The 22,946-nt window shown below is 43.1% G+C and overlaps 1 protein-coding gene across 3 annotated transcripts in view; it reads right to left on the bottom strand.

Annotated features, from left to right (window-relative positions):
* Positions 1-5,450: 5,450 nt before the first annotated feature.
* ARL8B (ADP ribosylation factor like GTPase 8B) overlaps positions 5,451-22,946 on the bottom strand; it is a 42,043-nt gene continuing 24,547 nt past the window's right edge. The window contains exons 2-8 of one of the 3 annotated variants that reach the window (XR_008315199.1): positions 15,087-15,167; positions 13,863-13,936; positions 12,259-12,352; positions 9,174-9,241; positions 8,841-8,911; positions 6,803-7,927; positions 5,451-6,700 (exon numbers count right to left, since the gene is read on the bottom strand). Coding sequence is in view for 2 of the 3 variants with exons in the window: in XM_053290881.1 (XP_053146856.1) it covers positions 7,878-7,927; positions 8,841-8,911; positions 9,174-9,241; positions 12,259-12,352; positions 13,863-13,936; positions 15,087-15,167 (438 nt within the window). In the remaining variant the exon portion in view is untranslated. Of the gene's footprint in view, positions 7,928-8,840; positions 8,912-9,173; positions 9,242-12,258; positions 12,353-13,862; positions 13,937-15,086; positions 15,168-22,946 lie in introns of all 3 variants that reach the window. The other 2 variants (XM_053290881.1, XM_053290882.1) reach the window with 2 other exon arrangements.

Below are 22,946 nucleotides of genomic sequence, written 5' to 3'. Positions count from 1 at the left end.
TGGACTAAGCTGGTCTGATCAGGTTCAAGTCCGGTCCAGACTCGAACCAGGCCAGCCAGTTCTGTTCACATCCCTATTACCTAATGTTTGTACAGGAAGTTCTGTGAGCATAACAGGCTACTTGCAATTAGTTTTTGCTGTTTTATATTGATTTACAAGATCCCTCCAAACCATGGCCAAATTAGTAAGTAAGCTAATTTTTAACCCTTTAACTTATACTCATAGTTCAAAAGCACATTGATCGTGGTTGGTTCAGACATATACTTCAAAATAAAATGGGAACCATGTTGAAGGTTGGGATTAAAGGTGAAGACTATTGCAAAAGGAAATTCATTCTCTCCATGCTTGTTTTCTTCAGCTAATATTGCCTGCAGGACACTTCTGTTACATTTCAAGGAGGATCTAAGCAGGCAAGAAACCTCGTTTATACAAGAATAAGCAGATCAGTAGAAGAAATGCCAGGCTTTGTTGTGTCTAATATCCAGGTCATAATAAACCACTGTTCCACAAGAAGTCAAAGTTTGCAGCCTTTTCTCAATCAAGGTTGTTCATCTGCATATTAACTTAAATGTTTCCCAGCTTTACCTGAGAAGCAGAGGTCAGGAATGGGACAAAAAGGTAACAGCAAAGTTGAATCTGTTTGCAAAAAGAAATACAACACAAGGCTCAGGTTGGTTCCCTGTTTATAGTTTTATCATCAGACAACCCATGTGAAAGCAGCTTACTTTTATTCTAATGTCAGTCAGCATGTGTGTGTGTCTCTTGCCCACAGTGGTTATCGTGTAACCTTTCCAGATTCCAGAATAAAGGCAAGCTCACCTTAAGTGGCGCAGTGGGGAAATGCTTGACTAACATGCAGAAGGTTGCTGGTTTGAATCCCCGCTGGTACTGTATCGGGCAGCAACGATGTAAGAAGATGCTGAAAGGCATCATCTCATACTGCACGGGATATGGCAATGGTAAACCCCTGCTGTATTCTACCAATGAAAAACCACATGCCTCTGTGGCCGCCAGGAGTTGAAATCAACTTGATGACAGCACACTTTACTTTACTAGTCCAGGGAGTGCTTCCCTGACATCTTTCACTTTTCTGAAGTGTTTTACTGTATGTTTATCAAGCATTTAGACCATGAACCTTCATGTTCCTCTAAGCTTTGGCAATTTAAAAAAGTGTAGTGCTGACAGCAAGTACCAACACAGCTGTGCCACAACTAGCAGGATCAGCATGGGTGCCACTGGCCAAATCACAACTGTAGCACTCCTCTCTGGGTTAGCACTATTGTTGCCTATTGTTGCTTGTGGATGCAGCCTTCAAAACAGGAGGTAAACTATGATATCCTGTTCATAGTTTACATATGAAACAGACTGAAGCTCAGTAGCAGGGCATGTGTTTTTGCTTACCCAGCTCCTAGGCTGACCTGGTAAATATCCCTGGCAGAAACCCTGAGAGATCACTCCCCGTCCTTGTAGGCAATACAGAGCTAGATGGAGCAATGGTCTGACTCAGTATAAAACAATGTACTATGGTGACCTTATGCTTTGTTTGAACATTTCACTTGCCTTTCTGCATAGGCAGCTTTCAAAGGTAGTTCTCACTCTCTAGCTGATAGAAACTTCCAGTGTCACTTTATGGCCAATTCTTGACACAGTCTGTTTCGAGAAGTGGGTGGGAGAGTGCACTGGAACTGAACCCAAACCTAGTCTCTTAGTTACATCAAACTTGAACAAATCCCTGAACAAAAATGATTCAAAGTAAGTGGAGTGCTTGGTCTTTAAACCACTTAACATATGTGATTAATATTTTCCTGTTTATACTGTTGTGTTATGATTTAACTTTGAGAGGATTTTGTTGTTTTTTAAAAAGGTTAAGTAGTTAGTTTTACATTGCAGGAAAGAGAACTTGATATTCTGGGGCGCTCTTCTCACGATCGGTGAGAAGAGCTCCTTCAAGGTTTGCGGGGAGAGCGGTTTTCGCTCAGCCTCCCCGCAGACAATCACTTAGCCTTTGCTGGGTGGGCAGCTCATTTAACTTAATGGAGCACCTACTTGCTTTGTAGGTTAGGCTATACTGAAATTGGTGGGTTCATACATCACAACCAACCTTGGTAGAGCCTACTCTACAAAAGAAATATGCATTGGAATGGAAAAACATGTGTTCCCAGGACTGATGGAGGTCACACAAATCTCGGGTTCTGCATTAAGTCTGAACCTGCCCATGAGATATGAGCCTTGCACTGGACTTTGATCATGTCACCTGTCAAGGCTTTCTTCAGGAAAGCTCCCTAGGGAAGTATCAAGGCAATAGTCTCAAAACACCATGTTAATCCTGTTATTACTGAGAAACACTTCTATCGGGCAGCAGCGATCTAGGAAGATGCTGAAAGGATTATCTAGACCCATTTCAAACTGGCTTCCGGGCTGGCTACGGGGTGGAGACTGTCTTGGTCGGCCTGATGGATGATCTCCAACTGGGAATGGACAGAGGAAGTGACACTCTGTTGGTCTTTTTGGACCTCTCAGCAGCTTTCGATACTATCGACCATAGTATCCTTCTAGAGCGTCTGAGGGGGTTGGGGGTGGGGGCACTCTTTGCATTGGTTCCACTCCTACCTCTCGGGCAGGTTCCGATGGTGTCCATTGGAGACTGTTGTTCTTAAAAATCTGAACTTTTGTATGGTGTCCCTTAGAGCTCCGTATTGTCTCCAATGTTGTTTAACATCTACATGAAACCACAGGGAGAGATCATCAGATTTGGTGCAGGGTGCTATCAGTATGCTGATGACACCCAAATCTATTTCTCCATGTCAGCATCATCAGGAGAGGGCATAACCTCCCTAAACGCCTGCCTGGAGGTGGTAATGGGCTGGATGAGAGATAACAAACAGACTACCAGATAAGACAGAGGTACTCATTGTGTGGGGTTGAAACTCAAGAGACTGTTTTGATCTGCCTGTTCTGGATGGGGTCATACTTCCCCAGAAGGAACAGGTACACAGTCTGGGGGTGCTTTTGGACCCAAGTCTCTCCTTGGTGTCCCAGGTTGAGGCAGTGGCCAGAAGTGCCTTCTATCAGCTTCAGCTGATACGCCAGCTGCAACCATTTCTTGAGACAGACGACCTCAAAACAGTGGTACATCTGCTGGTAACCTCCAGACTGGATTACTGCAATGCGCTCTATGTGGGGTTGTCCTTGTACATAGTCTGGAAATGACAGTTGGTCCAGAATGCAGCAGCCAGGCTGGTCTCTGGGTCATCTTGGAGAGACCATATTACTCCCGTATTGAAGGCGTTACACTGGCTGCCGATATGTTTCCGGGCAAAATACAAGGTGTTAGGTTATAACCTATTAGGCCTTAAAGAGCTTGGGCCCTGGGTATTTAAGAGAACGTCTTCTTCGTTATGAACCCCACCTCCCATTGAGATCATCAGGAGAGGTCCATCTGCATTTGCCACCGGCTCGTCTGGTGGCTACCCAGGAACGGGCCTTCTCCATTGCTGCCCCAAGGCTTTGGAATGCACTCCCTAGTGAAATAAGAGCCTCCCCATCTCTGACAACTTTTAAAGTCTTTAAAGACACATCTGTTCACCCAGGCTTTTAACTGATAATGTTTTGGTTTCAATGTTGTTTTTAGAATATGGTTTTAAGATTTAAAATTGTTTTAAATTTCTTGCTTTTAAATTTTGTTTTTGTTTTTAATTAATGTTTTACTTTTTTAATCTTGTTGTAAACCACCCAGAGACGCAAGTTTTGATCAGTATAAAAATATGTTAAATAAATAAATAATCTCATACTGCACAGAAGGCAATGGTAAACCCCTCCTGTATTCAACCAAAGACAACCATGGGGCTCTTGGGTCACTAGGAGTAGACGCCGACTCGAGGGCACACTTTACTTTTAAGCAATAGTACACAGAAATGAAATTAAAGACAGATTTGTTGTGGAAGTTTTGGGAGGGAGCTCTATGCTTTCTTTTTAAGGTAATATACATGCCCAAGACCAAGCAGGACCTTTGATGTGTGCCAACTGCTGCCTCCTACTCCAACTCTGCCATTATGTCAAAGCCTCCAAGCTACCTGGCAGTTTCTGCTAAGCTGAGGCAAGCAGGGAAGCTCTACTTGCTGTCAGAGGTTGAGGTTCTTTAGCAGACATTCTGTGAGCCACATTTGAGACAGCAGTACCTGCAATTAGTGTCAGAATCCTTTTTAGTTCTTTCTTCAACAGCCATTGCTCCTCTTCCAGGCGTTTGTGTAGTTTATACCCCAGTACAAAATGCAAAGAATTTTTCTGGTGAGCTTGATTGGAAAAATACATGCACAAGCTTAAGTTAAGGAAACTGCCATGGAATTCCTGCTCCTTCAAGTAGGGCTGTTTGCCACCCAAGGTAGTTGGAGGTTTGAAGGCATTTTAAAAGGATAAGCCATTTCTTTTTAATGAAATGGCTTTACTGCTAAGGCATAGAACGCAGGCAACCAGTAGAATGGTTAAGTGACCTGAATGGGTACTTCAACAAGTTTAGAAGTTGCTAGGCCTGTGTAAATAACCAGTTTCACATCACTCCTGGCCCAGCGCAAAGGCAGCCACCCCCACTGCTTACAGCCAGTGGTCCCTCTAATTTTTTTCACCTGTGTGGAACGAGTTTTGTTCTGGGCAGCAGTATCAAGGCACTGTGTGCACACATGGATTCAGAGTGGGGCCTTCTGAATTCAGCCTGAGCGGGATCTAAAGTTAACTGATGCAAATGGCCAGTGTGCATACACAGGAGCTCAAAAATGGCTGTGTGTAGATAGAGGGCCAAACTAACCCAGGGAGTCACCAGGGTAGAAGGGGAGCCACCAGTAGTGGTAAAGCATTTTTCCTAATAAATTTTACTGCCCTGGCTCTGCTCAAGGTTGAGCCTTTGAGCTGAGCAGGTTCGAGCCGGCTCGCACACCCCTACCACAGAAAACCCCAGTGATGTTTTAGAACATGCGTGCCGGGAAATTTAGTCATTCCTAGTGCTTCTCCCAGGGAGTTCTATGGGGAAAGCATTGGGAAGAATTATATTTCCCCAAGCACTTTCCAAGGTATCACCAAGACTCCATTTTCCCTCTCCAGCACTGTTCACAGGACCACTCTGTGCTGAGATGTTCAGTGGGAACAGCCACCCCCACACAGGGCCAGTGGAGATGTGTACCTGGATTCAGCTTTGACCTTTCAAAGCCGAATCTTTGCACAAGTTTAGGACGTCCTTTCATGCCCCTTGATCCTCACTGAACACTCCACTACAGCCTTTTCAGTTGGTACAAAAAAATCAAAGTCCCAACTACTACAAAGTCTGTGACAGCCAATGTTCATTAAGTTGATACTCAAACTTGAGTTAAGTTCTGGGGATCTGCGTGTGAGTTACTTTCACCATATTTCAAGCAGTCACACAAGAGACTTTGATGAATCAAGTTACATACATGTCACCATGACCCTGAAAATTTAAGTTTATTGGATAAAGCTAAAGAGCAGTAAAACAAAATGCAATCCACCTAAATAAAAAAAATCACTTATTTACAAAGTTTGGTAAATGTTTTTCACATGCGGAGATTAATGCACAGGTTAAAAGGTTGGTAGTGGTTTCTGGATGTCAAAAGGCTGAAAGCAGTGAAGTATACACAAAGTAACCAGATACATTAAGTTCAACAATAGGGTAGTTACCTAGACAATAATTGGTTCCCACACAAAAAGGTTGACACATTCTAGTTCAGCTTCTTCATTTTAGGCAAAGCAGAATTGCTCTAGTTAAGTGTAGCAGTCCATGATGAACTGATAACTGCAGTAGCAAGGTATTGGCTCTTCTCACAGCACCAACAAGAATACAGGATTTATTGAAGCATGAAATTAAATATGCAAACTCAACTTGCAAATGGAAGCAAGACTTGTGTCTGTGCAACAATACAGTAGTTTGTGTGGGAACAGTAAGGCCATGGCAGGGCAGTATAAAAATCAAAACTGGCCAAGTGCGATCACACAACCAACTAGGCTAGGTTTGTGGTCACTGCATGATCCTGTTTCCTTATCCCCCTCACCATCTGATGAAATGGTAGCAGGCTTGTACAAAACACATTCCATATGTTACTCTAACTTTGGCCTTGCAGCTGTTGAACTACAACTCCCAGCACCCTGACTATTGCCAACTGTGGCTGGGGACAATGGGAGTTGTGTTCAAACACAGCTGGAGCACCGAAGTTGGACAGCTCTGCTCTGAAAGACAATACAGGATGCCCTTAAGAGCAATACAAATGCTTGTACAGGATTGTAGAGATGCTGTCATACATGGAAGGCAGCAAAGGAAAATCATACTGTAGCTGTTAAGTAGTGCTTGGTCCAGTATGATGCTCTTCTTCTCCAAGAGCCTCCTTTGTAATGGAGCAGGCACAGAAAGTATGAGCATACTTTCATTTTCAAAAACAAGGGCCACAAGCATAGCATCTAAAGTACATTGCAGGTCCTGCTTAAAAGAAAACCAACACACAGTGGGGAGCAACACAAGCAGGTGTACCATATATTTATAGGCATACAGTGGGCTACATTAACATTACTGTATGAACAAAACCAGCCTTAACAAGTCTGTCCCTTTAAATATTGACATCACCAAAAACGTAAAGCTACAAAAGAAGTGTTGTAGTTTTCAGTTAATACACCTCTATGCTGTGGAACAGCAGGGTCTATTAAACTTGGGTCCCCACATGTTGTTGGATTGTGACTCCCATCATCCCCAGCCATGGCCTTTGTGGCTGGGGATGATGGGAGTTGTAGTCCAACAGCATGTGGGGACCCAGGGTTGAGACCCTACTGTAGAAGCTAACAGAAACAGGATCAGTTCAATGATTCTCTGTGTGCTTCAGGGCACCATTTAACATTTCACAGCCTGTGAGCTTTACACATGATTGCACACTGAGAAAGCAGGCAAACCTAGAGTTGTCACAATAGCCTAGGTGTTTCCTAGCACCAAGTGCAACTGTGCACAGATATTTCATGATCAGAAAGGACAAGTCAGACAGTGATACAGAATTATTTTGTGCTGGGAGTCAGTGCGACAGAGTGTCATGCAGTTGTACATATTCCGCAAAGCATTTCAAGGAACAAGGTGCAATTGTTACTCAAGTCCAAAGTTAAGTTTGTTTCACCTGCTTATGTGTTCTGACACTTTAATTTGAAGTATCCTATTTCCCATTTCCCATAAGGATTTTAGCTCATATAAAGTTATTACAATGACCTGAACAGATACAAAAAAAGTTTGATAATTTAACATTGCTAATTCACTGGGATGAATAATAAAACTTGAGAGCTTAAGGTAATTAGTGGTTTAATATCTAGTGCCTGGCACTCTCCATTGCAAACCATTTTACAATACAAATCACATGCATCCAAGAGAAAAGCTAGTATCCCATTGAAACAGTGTCTGAAAAGCTTTATAAACACAAGAAGTGGTGCTAGAATCCTCATGCTGCCCCGTGTCAGCATCTTCAATGAGCCACTAAGTAAAATAATTAAATAAGTTTGCTGAAAAACAAAATATAAAAAACCTGTCCCAGGAAGACCAGAGCAGAAACACACTTTGATTTAATAGCAGCTTTCTGGGGGAAGAAAAAAAGCACCCACTGCCACTGTTTAGATGAACTTAATAAAAACATTTGCACGACTCAAGACAACTCTAGCCAATTCTTTATGACAGAAGTAGAAATACAGATCTTCAGCAGTGCACATGAGGCATGACTGTGGGGGGAAAGGCAATTCCTTGGATACAAGATGACTATCTTGGATACAAGATGACTATCTTGGATAAGATTTCATCATGGAGGGAGTAGACAATTGAGATTATGGCCAACCGGGAGATCATTGGCGAGATTTCAGCTCCTTCTAGATTTTGAATGCTGAATAAGCCACTGAAGTGTGATATCTAAGAAAGAAACAACATTCGTCAATTGTTTTTTTAAAGACCTATGGTCAGCAGAGAAGTGTCCAAGAAGATAAATTAAGCTTATTCATACATGCATGTTCAAAGAGTTTAGACTAGGGCCCTGTCAGCTAAGAGTTTCACCCCAGATTCTATCATGCCTGAAGTGGGCCATCTCTTTATATATTTCACTATATAAAGATATTAAATAAATAATATATTTTATTTATAATATATATATTGAATAATATATATAATATATTGTGCACATATATGTGCTCAAAGTCCACAAGATGGCAGTAGGCAGCCAGGTGTTCTTGGTGGCCAATTCACAGTTCTGGAAATGCCTTCCAGAAACCTGCCAAACCCCACACATCTTACAGAAGCATAAGACCACACTTTTCTTGGGATAGGGTTCAGGGCAGGGGTTTCAATATTGGATCGTTCTCCCTGCCCTACTATTTCCTACTTTTGTGGACAATTACTAATGGTCCTTATAAAGGATATGTGCTAAAGAATTCTGGTATACTGGAACATACAACCAATGCTGCTAGTTAATTCAATTTTGAGAAATGCCTCCTGTAGAGATCAATCTAAACATAAGCTACCTATTTTAACTCAAAAACATGGTTAGCAATACTATCACTTTTTCACTTGTATGAAATGTTAGGATGCTTTCTTTGGGAATAAGCAAGATTATTCAGGAAGAGAAAAATTCTTACTTAAAAGTTGTACTGCAATTTGTACTTAACTTACAAATCACAGTACAACATGGACAGTTAATCGCCTACTACATTACTAAAAACAGCTTTCAGATACACTTAAATTATCTAGGTAAATGTGCATATTTGGAAACCGAACCCCATTCATCCAATTTCTTCTTCTAGTATCAACTAGTACTTTTTGTTTTAATTACCTATATTGTCCTTTTCTTTGCAGGAAATGGAGTAGCAGCAAATTTCTCTGTCTTGAATAGTAACCAGGTTCCTGGAAAAGCAGCAGCATATTAAAAGTTGGTGATAATCTCTTTTAATGCTCTACTTAATTATGATTTGGATAGCAATACTTTCAAATTAACAAAGGTACAATATTTCTAAGGTAAATCTAATGAAAAGATCTAATACCATGCTAAGAGGCACAAAACATCAAACAGGTATCTCAATATGCCTGTCTTTTCTACAAAAATTCAGTTTTTACAAGTAGAGAGCCAATACAAGTATCTTAAATGCACATTTGTTTAGCCACTTACATTTTTTCAATAAGTTGCTTCTCATCCAAAGCATTAGGAAGGTCTCTTTTGTTTCCAAGTACTAGAACCTAAAAAGAGGAAAGATTTTATTTGCACCATGCTCTCTCCTATCAAGGTAGCTTATATTCTACTTAACACATGACACTGATCCATTTCTTCCAATGCAAATAAAGGGCGAGACAAAGCAGTCATGAGAAGGAGCTGGACTCCAATATCTCATCAAAATGGATTACTTAAAGCATTAGTAACTGGCCTTTGGCAAGTGTGCCACTGACAAGCGTAAAGTATGGTATAGTGCCATTCAAGTGCCTTACATTCTCACCACCACCTCCCACTAATTTTACCTGTGAGTTAGTATAGCTTTCTTGCTAGCCATGAATTAGGCCATAGTCAGGCCATACAGTACTACCATAACAGCAATGGTCCTCTCTATCATATGGAGCACAGCATCTGCAAGCAAAGACCTTACAAAGATGAAGTGTGGCAGGAGGCGGCTTTGAGGGCTCACTCACGTGCCATTCTAAAGTTCTTTTGGTGACCAACAGGCACTGTAACTCCAAGAATGCATTACTAATTGGCTTTAGTTTTAGCCCCCTCTTTTTGAATGTTAGGTACTAATGGTCAAAACAAGCCCTTCCATTGTCTTAATGGAAACAAAAATGTTTACTTAATTATTTACACAACCTCTCAGATAATATTTAGTCTGTCTCCAAGGGAAGGTGGTTTATGAGGTCACTACGTCTCTCTCTGCAATAATGTTAGAGATGTGCAATTTGATTCATGTGTGAATTGATTTGTGCAAAATCAGGTGTGATTTGTGAATTCAACCACGAATCGAATCGCCCCTTGAATGAAGGGACTGATTTAAGGTAAAATCATCCCAGATTTGGGGCAAATTTTGGTGGACATTCCCCCTTGCTGATTGGTTTTCTGGTACTGGCTTCTGATTGGCTCGAGATATCTTTGCTTCTCGGTTGGCTTGTTATACAAATCAAGTGTTGGCACGGGCAACTGTGCCCCCATTGGCTGCAGGAAGGAAGAAGGGATGCGGGAACACTTTTGGAGGGAATTTCTAATGTATAAGGGACTGGGAGGCAGAGAGAGAGCACCCTTATGAAGAAGAGGATACATCAGGACAGGAGGAAGGAAGATTTAGTTTTGTGGTTTTCTTTTCCCAGCACTGAGTATAATATGCTATGCTACTGTTGCTATAACTATCTGGTTTTGCTGCATCTCAGACTGACAAAGGTAGAACTTGAGTGCCTGCTTTGAACATAGAAAGCTACCATATGCCAAATTAGACCATAGGTCCATCGTTCTCAGTATTGTCTACACAGACTGGCAGCAGCTTCTCCAAGGTTGCAGGCAGGAATCTCTCTCAGCCTTATCTTGGAGATGCCAGAGAGTGAATTTGGAACCTAGATGCTCTTCCCAGAATGGCTCCACCCCCTAAGGGGAATATCTTACAGTGCTCACACTTCTAGTCTCCCTTTCACATGCAACCAGGGCAGACCCTGCTTAGCTAAGTCATGCTTGCTACCACAAGAATAGCTCTCTTTGAGTTGTGGTTTGTTTTGTTTGAGAGATAGTGATGTGAGCAACGAACAGTGACAGCTCTCTGTGTGTCTAATATTTATTGGCCTTGAGACTAACTTGAGCTTCACTCACTGCTCTGCAATCTGCATTGCAAGGTGTACTCAGTTGAATGTGGCTGAAGTTGCTTTAGTTGAGCTTATGGCTATGCTTGCTGCTAAGGGTGCTGCTGTGGCAGCTGTTGCAATGCTAGGAAGTAAGGAGTCATAATTGTGTGTGAGAGTGCAACTTATGCCAAAGACATTACTGTAGCAAAGGCACTGTGGCTGGCAATGGATTCTAGGCCAGTTTTTTTTTTTTTTACCATCTTTGGACTGTGTGTTTGGCAAAATGTGTTCTGTGTTGGGAGCAACTGTGTGTGCTTCTGTTCTGCAATATTTTTCAAGGCAGGGTTGCAGAATTAGTGCACTCTGCTTGTTTTTCCCATAGCGAACAATGGGGAATCACCCCATTGGTCCCCATGGGTAGGTGCTAGGGACACCAAAGTGGGTTGGGCAGTATAGCATAATGGGTGCTACCTACCACCCAACCCACAAAAGTAACAAGCAAGCTGGCAATTATACACACACACACACACACACCTCTAACCCCCCATAGGATCTTATGGGTTTGAGGGGGAAAGTTAAAAGTGTAAAAAAATCACCCACTTGCCCATTTCTTTTGTGGGTTTGGTGGTAGATAGCACCCATCATGTCCTACCACCCAACCCACTTTGGTGTCCGTAGGACCTACGATGATTAAAGTTTCCCATTGTTCCCTATGGGCAAATTATGAATTTTCAATTAGATTCATCGAGCTGGTTGGCAAAGGCCAGCTGGTTTGATGAATCAATTCAAATCTGTGCAATTCAGTTAGAGGTTGAATCCAATCACACTAAGTTGATTCATGCACAACCCTAAATAATTTGTGTGCTTACAATCTAATACAAACAAAAAATATACAGTGCATGGATGGAGGTGTTCGGGGATTCTGCCAGATATTTTTATTGTAATCCATCTTGAAACAAGATGGTGGCCACCCAATAAGAATGATCACCCTGTTAGAATTCATGTATTTACATTCAGAAATAAATCCAACTTGAAAGCGGAAAGAAGTGGAAAGTAAGCTTTATTAGTTCTACTTAGAAACACGGGTTTTAAACTGGTTCACTTATTACCAGCTTTTGGTGTGCTCCATTTATATCATTTCTGCTGTGAAAGCTTCTGCTGTGAAAGCAGAGATTTAGTTTCAAATTGCATTACAAGAAGAACTAAGCAAGGGTTGATGTTAGCACAAGAGAAAGATTTGGAAGTTAGACATGCTTAAGAGCACGGAATGGATGACAACAGGAAAGAAGTTAATAAGAAGTGTCAGTATGATTAATGTTTGGAAAATACCAGCTTGTGCAAAGTAACAGCTTTTCCTATTTTCTGAACTTCCATCCTAATAGTTGACATGGTTTACACTTCCATAGTTTTTATATTGGATGCATGACCGGATAATTAATACTCACGGGGATTCCTTGTAGCTGTGGTTTGTCTAGTAGATTATGCAGCTCATTTCTAGAACCTCCTATTTTTTCACGATCTGCAGCATCTACCATATAGCTGTTAAAGCAATTAGTTTCTGTGAGTGACTGTAACCAGGTTTATAGGTATAAAGTGTGTGTGGGGGGGGGGGGTTGGCAGTAGAATCCCATCCAAGCAAGGTAACCCTAGGTACAGGAGAACAGAAGATATCCCACCCAGCTACTATAGGTTCTGAAATGGCTAGTCAATTATAAGCAGTATGTTTTAACAGGTATGAGCAATGCAAGCCAATCCCAGTAGTGACCCTGCCCCCCCCCAGTCTGGTCAGAATCCCAAGTTAGACAAGTAGACAACTAGTGACTTTATGGTCTTGTTCATACTTCACCATCATTGAGCAAAAAACTGGAATGTTGTTTCAGGCAGTCGTAGTTGTCAGAAACTACAGAATCCTAGCCAAGTGAGGGAACAGGAAGGGCGACATAAAAGCCTTGCCAAGCATCATCTGGTGGAGAACCTGATCCTTTTGAGATCCAAATTTTCACTCAACAGTTCTCTGCACCAATCCTGAACTCCCTAAAAGCCATGGCTGATGGTTAGGGTAACACCAGCAAGAGTATAGGCTGCAGCAGAAGGAGGGAAATAGGAACCCCAGGAACTACAATGGAAACTGCTAGCGGAGGCACTGCTCCATTAGTGGTTTCCAGAACTCCCCCTCTTCCTGCTCAAAGTCTCTTGACCCTCAGCTATGGCCTCAGCAAAACTATGGATGATACACAATGAGGCTATTCTCACAACCAGGAGGAACTGGGCTAAGGGAGCCTAGCCCAGTTGCTCCTGGTGCTGCCATGGGAGCCATGCGGCTCTCGGAAGCAAACCCCACAAAATACCCCTCCCCTTAAACAAGCACCCCGCTAACCCCATTTAGTTGATTGTGTGCCGCTATTCATGGGCACACACGAGTAGACCCCCGACTGGGAGGCTACAACAAGCCTCCCAGCCTTGGGGTCTCCCTGGGACTTCCAGGGGGGTCCCCCCATCCCCACCGGCTCCATGACAGAGCCGGTAATTTTGTGTGTGGCCAATCCAGGTGCCCAAGCACAGCTCCCTACTCATCTGTAGGAGGAGTGGGCTAAGCCTCAGAGCCTGGTAAGGCTCTACACACGGATCGTGTACAGAGCCTCAATAACTCCCAAGCTTTCCAAGCAGTCACGAACCTTGTATTTCATGTTAAACCAGCAGCAATTTTTAGACATCCAATTCTAAGCTCATGAATAAATACTGTAAACGCATACATCTCCTTCCTCCCTCCCACCCACAGACCTTAACAAAAAAGATTCAAGGCCTGGTAATGCCCAACAGTCTCAGATTTGTACTTCACAAGTCTGAGATTGCCAAACACAGATTAAAAGCTACTAATGTTCACTGTCAAAATAAATGGAAACATTTCTCATTCATTTGAATGCTACAGTGGCAATTTCCAATGCAAACTAACACTTAGGAGTAGAATACAGCATAATATTTGCAAGACATTTAAATAACTAGGCACTGAATATACACATTAAATCAGCCACAAGATGTCGACACTTACACAATAGCATTAACTCCTCTGCAATACCGCTCCCACATACTTCGGAATCGCGGCTGCCCTCCTATATCCCAGATCTGTTAAGAAATTGGGGGTGGGGGTAGGGATCATGTTTGAAAACTGAATCCTAAGTCACAGAGGAAGATACAACATGTATGAAATAGAAACTTTGGTCTATACCAGAGGCCTCTAACATGACCCAGAAGTGGATCACAGCCTGACTTCAGGAAGTTCACAGCAATACTGCTGCCACCATGGGTGTTTTGTGAGACCATGACTGGGTGTATGGCTCTACCTCTGAACCACTGGACTCCACCCTTGGCTACATGGGCTCTTGGAAGAAGGTCACATGTTGCACAATGAGAGAGTTCAAAATACTCCCAGTTCTCGATAAGCTGACCATGGGCCAATGCCAAGTAGTACCTTGGAGGTGGTATAAAGCAGCTCTCATTAATACTGCTTCTATTGAGAGCTAGAATGGAGTGCTTCTTTATCCAAAGAAGCTGACATCTGCAGACCAAGTGATACAAACAGGACTAGCCTCCTACGGCAACACCACCAATCTATGTATAAGCATCAATAATTTGAACAGGTTCTAATTAACCTACTCTTGTAGGCAACTTTAGGGAGGTAAACCAGGCCCAGCTCCTTTCATCAGGTGTCCACAGCTGCACTTGAGCTGTGCTCAAGGGAGCTTTGATTATTTAATCAAAGGTGCCTTATGGTGTCCCAGACATGTCTGAGTACCAGTTCACACACACTCGTTGCCTGATCTACCCAAATCTTTGTGAAGTGAATACAATTCTTCAAAAACACATTGATAACAGCAGCAACATCTGAAAAAAAGGTATTTGCCACTTCCTGTCAATTGTAGGCACTACAGCATGGCAGGCTTAACTGTTCTTAAGAAGGAATTATCCTTAGTCAGTTTTAAGACTACTTATTGAAGGATCATAGCAGGAACAAGTATTTGCTGCTCTGTTCTTCTGCCTAAGACTTAGTAAGTAGGATTATGTGCAGTGCCTCTCTAGGGCTGAAATTGTTTTCTGCACAGGAGGTAATACAAACACGGAGTTGTATACGAGGGAGTTGTTATGTGGAGGAAAGGATGAGGCAAAGGGGCAAGATTTTTACATTCCTTCTGAGCACCTCACATTTGTTAGGATAGCATTGCTTTAGGATTAGTAACAGCTCAGTACATTGCCTTCATGACAGCAGCATACATACCTTTATTGTGACATTGCCCTTGGTAACTTTCCGCATATTGAAGCCCACTGTAGGAATCATGTCTTCACTGAACTGACCTGACTGAGAAGAAAGAGCAAACTCATTAGTAGGACAAGAGGCAGAGGATCTCTCAAGCAGCTTAATTATCTTTTCTAATAACTCAGTGCCAACTGCTTTCTCTCTGATGCACGAGTTGTGCCTGAAATGCTAGAACAGGGCTATTTAAAATGCAGAAGAATCTAGCCTAGATTTCATGCATCTCCTACAAACCCTTTCAAAAAGGACAAGAACATTTGCAGTTAAGACAACCAGTGAGTAAAGTATCACATGAAAGACCATTAAGATCATGAAATGGGAAGGAAAAAAGGAAGAATTGATTGACTTACTGAATCACATGCAGTGACTACAATATGCCTTGTAATTTAACAAGCAAGTATGGAAAGAGTTCAAGATTCCCAGCATTACTCTGGAAGTCATGCTTGCCACTCCTCAAGACAGTCCCTGCATTAGCCAACCAAGACAGAATGTCTCATCTTTTTGAAATTGGTAATCAACCCAAAACACAGTACTCCCAATTCCCTGGGGTGACAGGATAGCATCTGGAATAACCTGAACAGCACCTCATGGGAAACAACCAGCATCACAAATTGCACAATTTCAGATATCAAACTTGAAAATCAACTCTGGGATATATCCATGCCTGAAGAAACAGAGAAATATTTCAAGAATAATTTCAAAAACTAATATTGTACTACAGCATGAATCCTTGTGGACCATAGTACTCTAGTGTTATTTTGAGCAACAATGCTATGGTTGTTTGAGGTATATAGTTACATTCTGCTCCACAAAGGCAGATACACCCTGATAAGAAGCATAAATCTGCAAGATCCTGGAGGGACAGCTCTGTATCCACTCCTCTCTTTGCAATGTAAGATGCTTACTTTTGAGAGTAAACACTAAGCAAAATCATCTTGCTCAGTAGTTCCCAACCTGGGGGCCTCCAGATGTTGCTGAACTACAACTCCCATTATCTCCAACCACAATAAATTGTTGCTGGGGGCTAGAGATCAAGTCTGGGAAAAGTGGGGAGGAATCAGAACACAGAGGTTTTCTCCAGTTTTTTCTGGAGGACATATTTTGTTATTCTCCAAAAAAATTGAACAAAGTTAGATCATGAAATATTTTCTTTTGGAATTAGGAATAAAATATTTAAGAAAAGGTGCTCAGATATATTCATATAAAGAAAAGGGTTCTGTCCTTTATTCTCCCAAGCTTCTTGCTTGCTTCTAATTCCACCTACAGTATATGAAAAACTGTCTATGTTTGGACATATACCAGAACAAGAAATAAAAGAACACAAGGTGGTAGAGAGGCTTGTCTCAATACAGGCAATTCAGTTTTCAAAAGTCATTAAGATGATAAAAATGAAAGCTCAGAAAGAGAAGAAACATCTGATAGTACTTCTAAACATAATATACCATACATGATAAATTTTGTGAGCAAAGCAGGTTATGCATAATATATGCTCCTAAAGAAACACTGTCTTTGAACTTGTAAAGGGTGCTAGAAGAAAGTATTGCATATATTTCAACTTTTCCCAAAATCTCCACTTTTCCCCTCAGGAAAGAAAGTGGGGAAAACAGGATTTTCATGGCTTTAAAATTTCCAGAAATTTTCCTCTCTGGCTGGGGCTGATAGGAGTTGTAGTTCAGAACTTCTGGAGGCCCCCAGGTTTGGAACCACTGATCTAGCTCTCTGGTTAGGGGTATGGCAAAGTTACACAGGGAAACTGGCCTGCTCCTATCTGCACATTTTGACCCCAATATAGAAGTTACATTTATCACATTTTGGAATGCAACAATTGGCATACTTTGTTGCACAAGTTTATAGATCTTTCCCATCAAAATGACATGTTGATTCTCTTTATATTAAGCAGGGGGAGAGCAAGTGGCCCTATTCAACCCCAGCACAGCCTCTCTTTAGTGCCTGTGTTACTTTTTAGAAACACCCTGTGTTTCTTTTTAGACTGTGAGCCCATTTGGGACAGGGAACCATATGCTCATTCTTTTTCTATGTAAACCACATTAGGGATTTCTGTTGAACAGCAGTATACAATTAATAATAATTGGCATAAAGCAAAAACTAAGTGTTATAATACTATGCAATACTGATGTAATTGCATGTGGGGGGCATTTACAGCACAGCAATAAGTTGCACATGGGTGCATTTCTCACTGAACAAGGTGGGGGTGGTTTAGGTAAGTCTCTGAATCCCTGAAGGGGACTGGCCACACCAGTTTCGCTCCAGCAGCCTGACTCCAGGGATGAGACTACAGAAGAGCTGGCAAGTAGCAAAGAGACCTGGATAGAGAAGGAACAGCACTTCTGACTGAGCAGAGGACAGGCATCCACACCTATGCTGACTGCCACGTCTGTGATGACAGCCAGCATCAGCACTGTGATCCATGAGATCTGTGACTGTACCAAAAGACGACTTTGCACGCACAACTGAGGCAGACATTTCCACACTTTCCAATGTGAGGGAGGTGTGAGGGTGGTACAGGGGGCTACAATGATTCCATCCAGGTCCCTGAAGACCAATGGCTCCCACAGACCCCTCTGCCATAGCCATGTGCTGGGATCATGTGGACTGCACACCACAGCCACCTGGCAGCAATACTGTTTGTGGCCAACCTCCAGTGTCAGAAAGGCAGTCATGTGAACATGGCCAAAATGTTACTCCTCTGTCTCCTCAAAATTTGCATTGCTCTGCCTAATTACCTAGACTTCAGAACTTTGTTAGAAGGGGCTTCTCCACGGTCGCCTCCCCCAATCGCCAGTTCCCTTTGGAACTCCTCTCCCAACCACTCCAAAGCATCAGGCGTCCTTACAATAGTGTGAGATGTAGCATAAGGTTGCCAGCAAAAGTTGTACAACTCCCCCTTTTACAAGCAGAAGTACCTGCTGGTCATGCTAGATTCACTTAGCTTGGGATTTGAGGAAAAGTATATTGTTGTGAATGCCAACAGTTAACATGAGGCAAACATAGAATTTCTGGTTTCCCCTCACTGTCATTCTTTAATACCTGTGTTGATGGGGAGGCGAGGGCTTGGCCAGAATAAGACCCACTTGCCAGTGTCAAAATATACTTTTAAGATGTGTCCAGGGGCTCACCTAGGTAATTTTGTTGGCACCTGGACGAGAAGGGTTTTGGAGGCCCATCCCCTCCACCATGAGGCCCCCTTAAAAATTTTAAAATAAAACCTCCATCCGGGGGGGCAGCTCCGCTCGCCATTTTTGCCCCACCACTGCCTGCACCTGCCGCTCCTTTCCATTTCTGCCGCCACCATGTGCGCGGCCAGAGGGGTGGGGAGTGAGCCAAGCAGGCCTCTGCCTCCCCTGTGGTGGCGGTGGGTGCAGTGGCTGGTAGGCCCATCCATCTGGGCTGTGAATGCACCTGAGTACTCTACTTAGGGGATTGAAGAGAACTTACAAAAAAGGAAAATAAAGGATGCATTATTTATAGAAAACTCAAAACCAGATGCTAGGAGTGTGCACGGTTCGGTCCGGGCACAATATAAAAGACCGGAGATCTGGGAGGGCGGGGGCATGTAGCTTTAAGGGGGGGTAGTACTCCCCCCCCGCCACTCTTCCCCCTCCGGCGCTGGTGTGTTTTAAAATCTTCCTGGGGCGGCACAGTTCCTCTCTGCCGCCCCTGCCCCTGTCGTTGTCAACCCAAGCCTTCAAAGGAGTACAGCCAGCGGCGCGCATGCGCCCTGCGTGGCGCACGCGCTTTGTGTTCACCGCTGGCACGTGCGCTGTGACATATGTGGCTCGCACGCGCCAGTGGCGGAGACAAGCGTGCCGCGCAGGGTGCATGCATGCCGCTGGCTGTACTCCTTTGAAGGCTTGGGTTGAAAACGACGGGGGCAGGGGCGGCAGAGAGGAACTGTGCCGCCCCAGGAAGATTTTAACACACACCAGTGCCGGAGGGGGAAGAGCGGCGGGGGGGTTAAGTACTACCACCCCCCCTTAAAGCTACATGCCCCCCAGTGCCGGACCACGCCTCCGTGGTTCCGTGCACATCCCTACCAGATGCCAATGCTCTAGAAGAACTGGCTGATGCTATAAGATTCATTCGCCTATGAGAAAAATCAGGTGACTCCCCTCTCGCCCACCACCCTCTCATTATCTATCTGCTAGTCATGGAACAGAGTGTTATCTGGTTAAGGAATTTAACAGCTGGGAAACAGAAGAGGTCTTTTTCTGCACTTGACTGGAAACTGATGATGGCATGTATGCTGAGAGGTTTTTGATTTATACCAACTTTCTACCAAAAAAAAGGTGCAATAAAGGGGCTTTTCTGAAGAGAACTGAAGTCACATTTCAGTTCAAATATGGACCGATTTGGGCTATAGAAAGATTTGAGATATTTACGAAGCATGCAAAATTAACATTAACATGGAGTATCTTCAGTTTTGTTTCCTAAATGCAAGCCAAAACACATGCTAGATCCCGATTGACTGGGACGGGAAGCAGCAACTGGAAAATTTACCAGAAATCACTGGGAGAGAGGAAAGCATTCTGCTCATACAGTAAGTCATGATACAGTTAAGGAACCTGAGAAGTGCACAATTAGCAGTTGGTTTCATACCACAAACAGAGCTGAAGAAAGCAAACCATTTGATTGCCACAGCCAACAGTACAATTTGCAACATCTTCCTTTCAGAGTTGCACATATGTCCTACCATGGATGATCTCAAAAGGTCGCCAACACTTTGACCTCTCTTTTTGACTGTTAAAAGTTTGAACTACTCTCTTCAGCCATTTTGCAACAGATTTGAACCAAATTTGGGTGGTGCTGTCACCTAGATGATTTGTGCAAAGTTTCATAGAGATTGGATACGTACTTTTGATTTTAAATGCAAACAAATGTTCAGCGCATATAATAGCAGAATACTGAAACTCCTCCACATCTAAATTATACTGGCATTACCGTGCCAGTATAATTCCTCAAACTGGACAACGCAACCCAAAACACCGAAGTTAATACATAGGTCAGTGTACAGAAAATTCTAGTTCAGCAAAAGCTTTCCAGTATTTTCTCATGAAAACACCAATGAGAATGACTTAATGATTAGACAGGTATTCTCATTTGGTGATCCCTTTAGAATAAGCTTTAAGAGCTACACACCAACGCAAACTCTTTGCATACTGGCACATTCTAGTGAACTTAAGATTAGAGATGCTTATATAAAATTGCAGGTTATGCTGACAAGTATTCAAGATAGTTGTATCCAACATGTACTACGTTAAGCAGCCCTAAAAATGCTGACTTCCTTTTACCCCAATTTTCATAAGTTCTCTTACTCACTAGTCTGGCTCAGATTATCCCCAGCCTCTACCCTTCCTCCACAGGGTTCCGCTGAAAGCGTGTCTATCCTGACAAAAGAATGCCCGAACATTCTTTATTGCATCACCAAATCACCTGTCTACATGCACTACAAACCCCTAAACAGCCACAGAGAAGGCACTGCAGAAATCAATATGAAAGGTTAACAAGTCATTGATGGCAGAGACCAAATCCTTGTCTGAGAAAAGTATAAGGTACCCAGGCTCACAGCCACATGAGAATCCAGCAATAACAAATGGTTTGAGGAACTCCTCCCTGCAAACAGTACTCTTGTCATTTATGGAGACTGCAACCCCCATCAGGGTAGGTAGAACTAACATCTCTTCAGCCTGAAACTGGTCTATCAATCTCTGTCTTGTCTGGATTAAGCTTCAGCTTGTTACCTCAGCTACAACCATGCTGAGGAATTCATTCAAACAATGAGCCTTTGCTCCTGGATTTGATGAAGCCATCAGGGAGCCGGGCATCAGGGAGCCTTCCAAGGTGTGCACATGCAGACACGTGGTTTTTTTTTTAATGTCAGCTCAGTCAATTTTAGATGCCACTCAGGTTGAATCAGGAAGGTCCCACTCTGAATGCATGTGTACACACTGCCTTGATACTGATGTATCAAGTATCAAACTCGTTCTGCACACACATAAAAAAGTCAGAGGGAACACTGCTGGGCATCATCAGCATACTGATGACATCAACACTCTTACATGCTGAACCAACTTTCCCAGCAATTGTATTTAGATGTTAGGGAGCCTGCAGCAAGCCTGGCTTGAAGAATGGAGGTGTGAGATTGCTATAATGAGACCATCTGCCTACTTAGGTGCCTAGTAAGACCATCTCAGAATGCTGAGTGTTTGTTCCCAAGGCTGGGCCTTCAAAATGGGATATGGAGACAGATAGTGTACCATTTACCCTGTTCCACTTCAGTCTCCCTTCCTCACATGACAGGGGTGGTCTGAGCTGGCACTGTTGTCCTGTTGTCTTAGGGGACAGATGTCCACACCAGGGTCCCTCGGGGAAAGCACCTCTGAATTTCATGGGCACCACACAACCACCATGGGCTTCTCTCAGTTGGTATCTGGTCCTGCCCGTGTAGCAGGACACATTCATGAATGGGTTTTTACCAGCCAGGATATTGGTGATCTGGAGGTGTGGGGAGTTTGTCATAACTCTCCTGTCACTGATAGATGTCTACCTAGTATGATTGCATCCTCTTCCTTCCACAGAGGTGAACTAGTTATGATGGTTCGCCCCATCCATGTGATTTGAGAATGATAAATTGTGGCTAGGGATGCTGGGAGTTGTAGTTCAGCATCATCTGGTGGGCTGCAGGTTGGGAAAGCCTGCCCTAGGGGACCCAGCAGCAGCCAGATGCTACCAGCTGCAACATTGTAGGTGTTGGATTTGTGTCACAGGGCTGTCAACACTATCACTCCTAAGTTCCTCTCTGTATTGAGAGAAATCCCATTAACTCCATGGTTTCCCATAGAGCTTAGGGCAAAGAAGCAATTTGAACAACTAGAGAGATGCTGGAGTTAAACTTGTAGCTCATTTGACTGAACAAAGGCAAGAACCTCTTTTAGGGACTACTTTTAGGGCAAGAACAAAGGCAAGAACCTCTTTTAAGGACTACTAAGTGGCAGTGATAGTGGAGATGGGAGTTCTCTTCTCTGCCACCACTGTGTCCACACTGCATAAGCCAGCAGAGTTGTTTTGAGAGGCTCTTTCTTACATTTAGCCCACCACCAAACCAGGGAGATGCCCTTGACAGCCTGATATGACTAGTTTGCATGTCACTTTGCAGACAAAACTGCTCGCATTAGTTCTGACATAAGACTTCAGTAGACAATGGTTTACCTCAGACACCATCTTGTCCTATTCAGTGGTCCCTCTAATTTTTTCTCATCTCTGTGAGGAATGAATTTTGTTCTGGGCGGCAGTATCAAGGAAGTGTGTGCACCTGCATTCAGAATGGGGCCTCCCTGATTCCACCTGAGTGGGGTCTAAAATGAACAGAGCAGACATCCAAAAACTTGTGAGCGTGTGCATGTTTTAGAGGGAGCAGTGGTTCTATTATATGGATTTATTTCAGCTGGTGCAGTTTGGGGATGTGGACAGGGTCCTTTGGGATGTTAGGTCATAGGTGCTCTTGACCTTCTCCCATCTTGGCCCATTAAGACTTACAGAAAGGAGAAACAGCTTATAAAAGCTTCACTGAGGGTGGATAAGATACCACCATGGCTTAATGAGTGGTTTGGTCTTTTAAATAAATCCTCCCTTAATTCCTCTAGCCTGGAGAACTGATTTCCAGTTTCTCCCACTAGGAAAAATTGTCTGAACTATCTCACTTTGTCATCTGATCCCAGAAAGTTAGTAGAGGCTCCAAAACAAGTTTTGGAGGCAGTTATAAGTTGAACTTTGATGGATACAATGAGTTCTAATCCTGTTAAGACA

This window comes from Hemicordylus capensis, chromosome 2 (genome assembly GCF_027244095.1).
Source record: "Hemicordylus capensis ecotype Gifberg chromosome 2, rHemCap1.1.pri, whole genome shotgun sequence".
Lineage (NCBI taxonomy): Eukaryota > Metazoa > Chordata > Lepidosauria > Squamata > Cordylidae > Hemicordylus > Hemicordylus capensis.
This window is presented reverse-complemented; position numbering and strand designations above follow the sequence as displayed.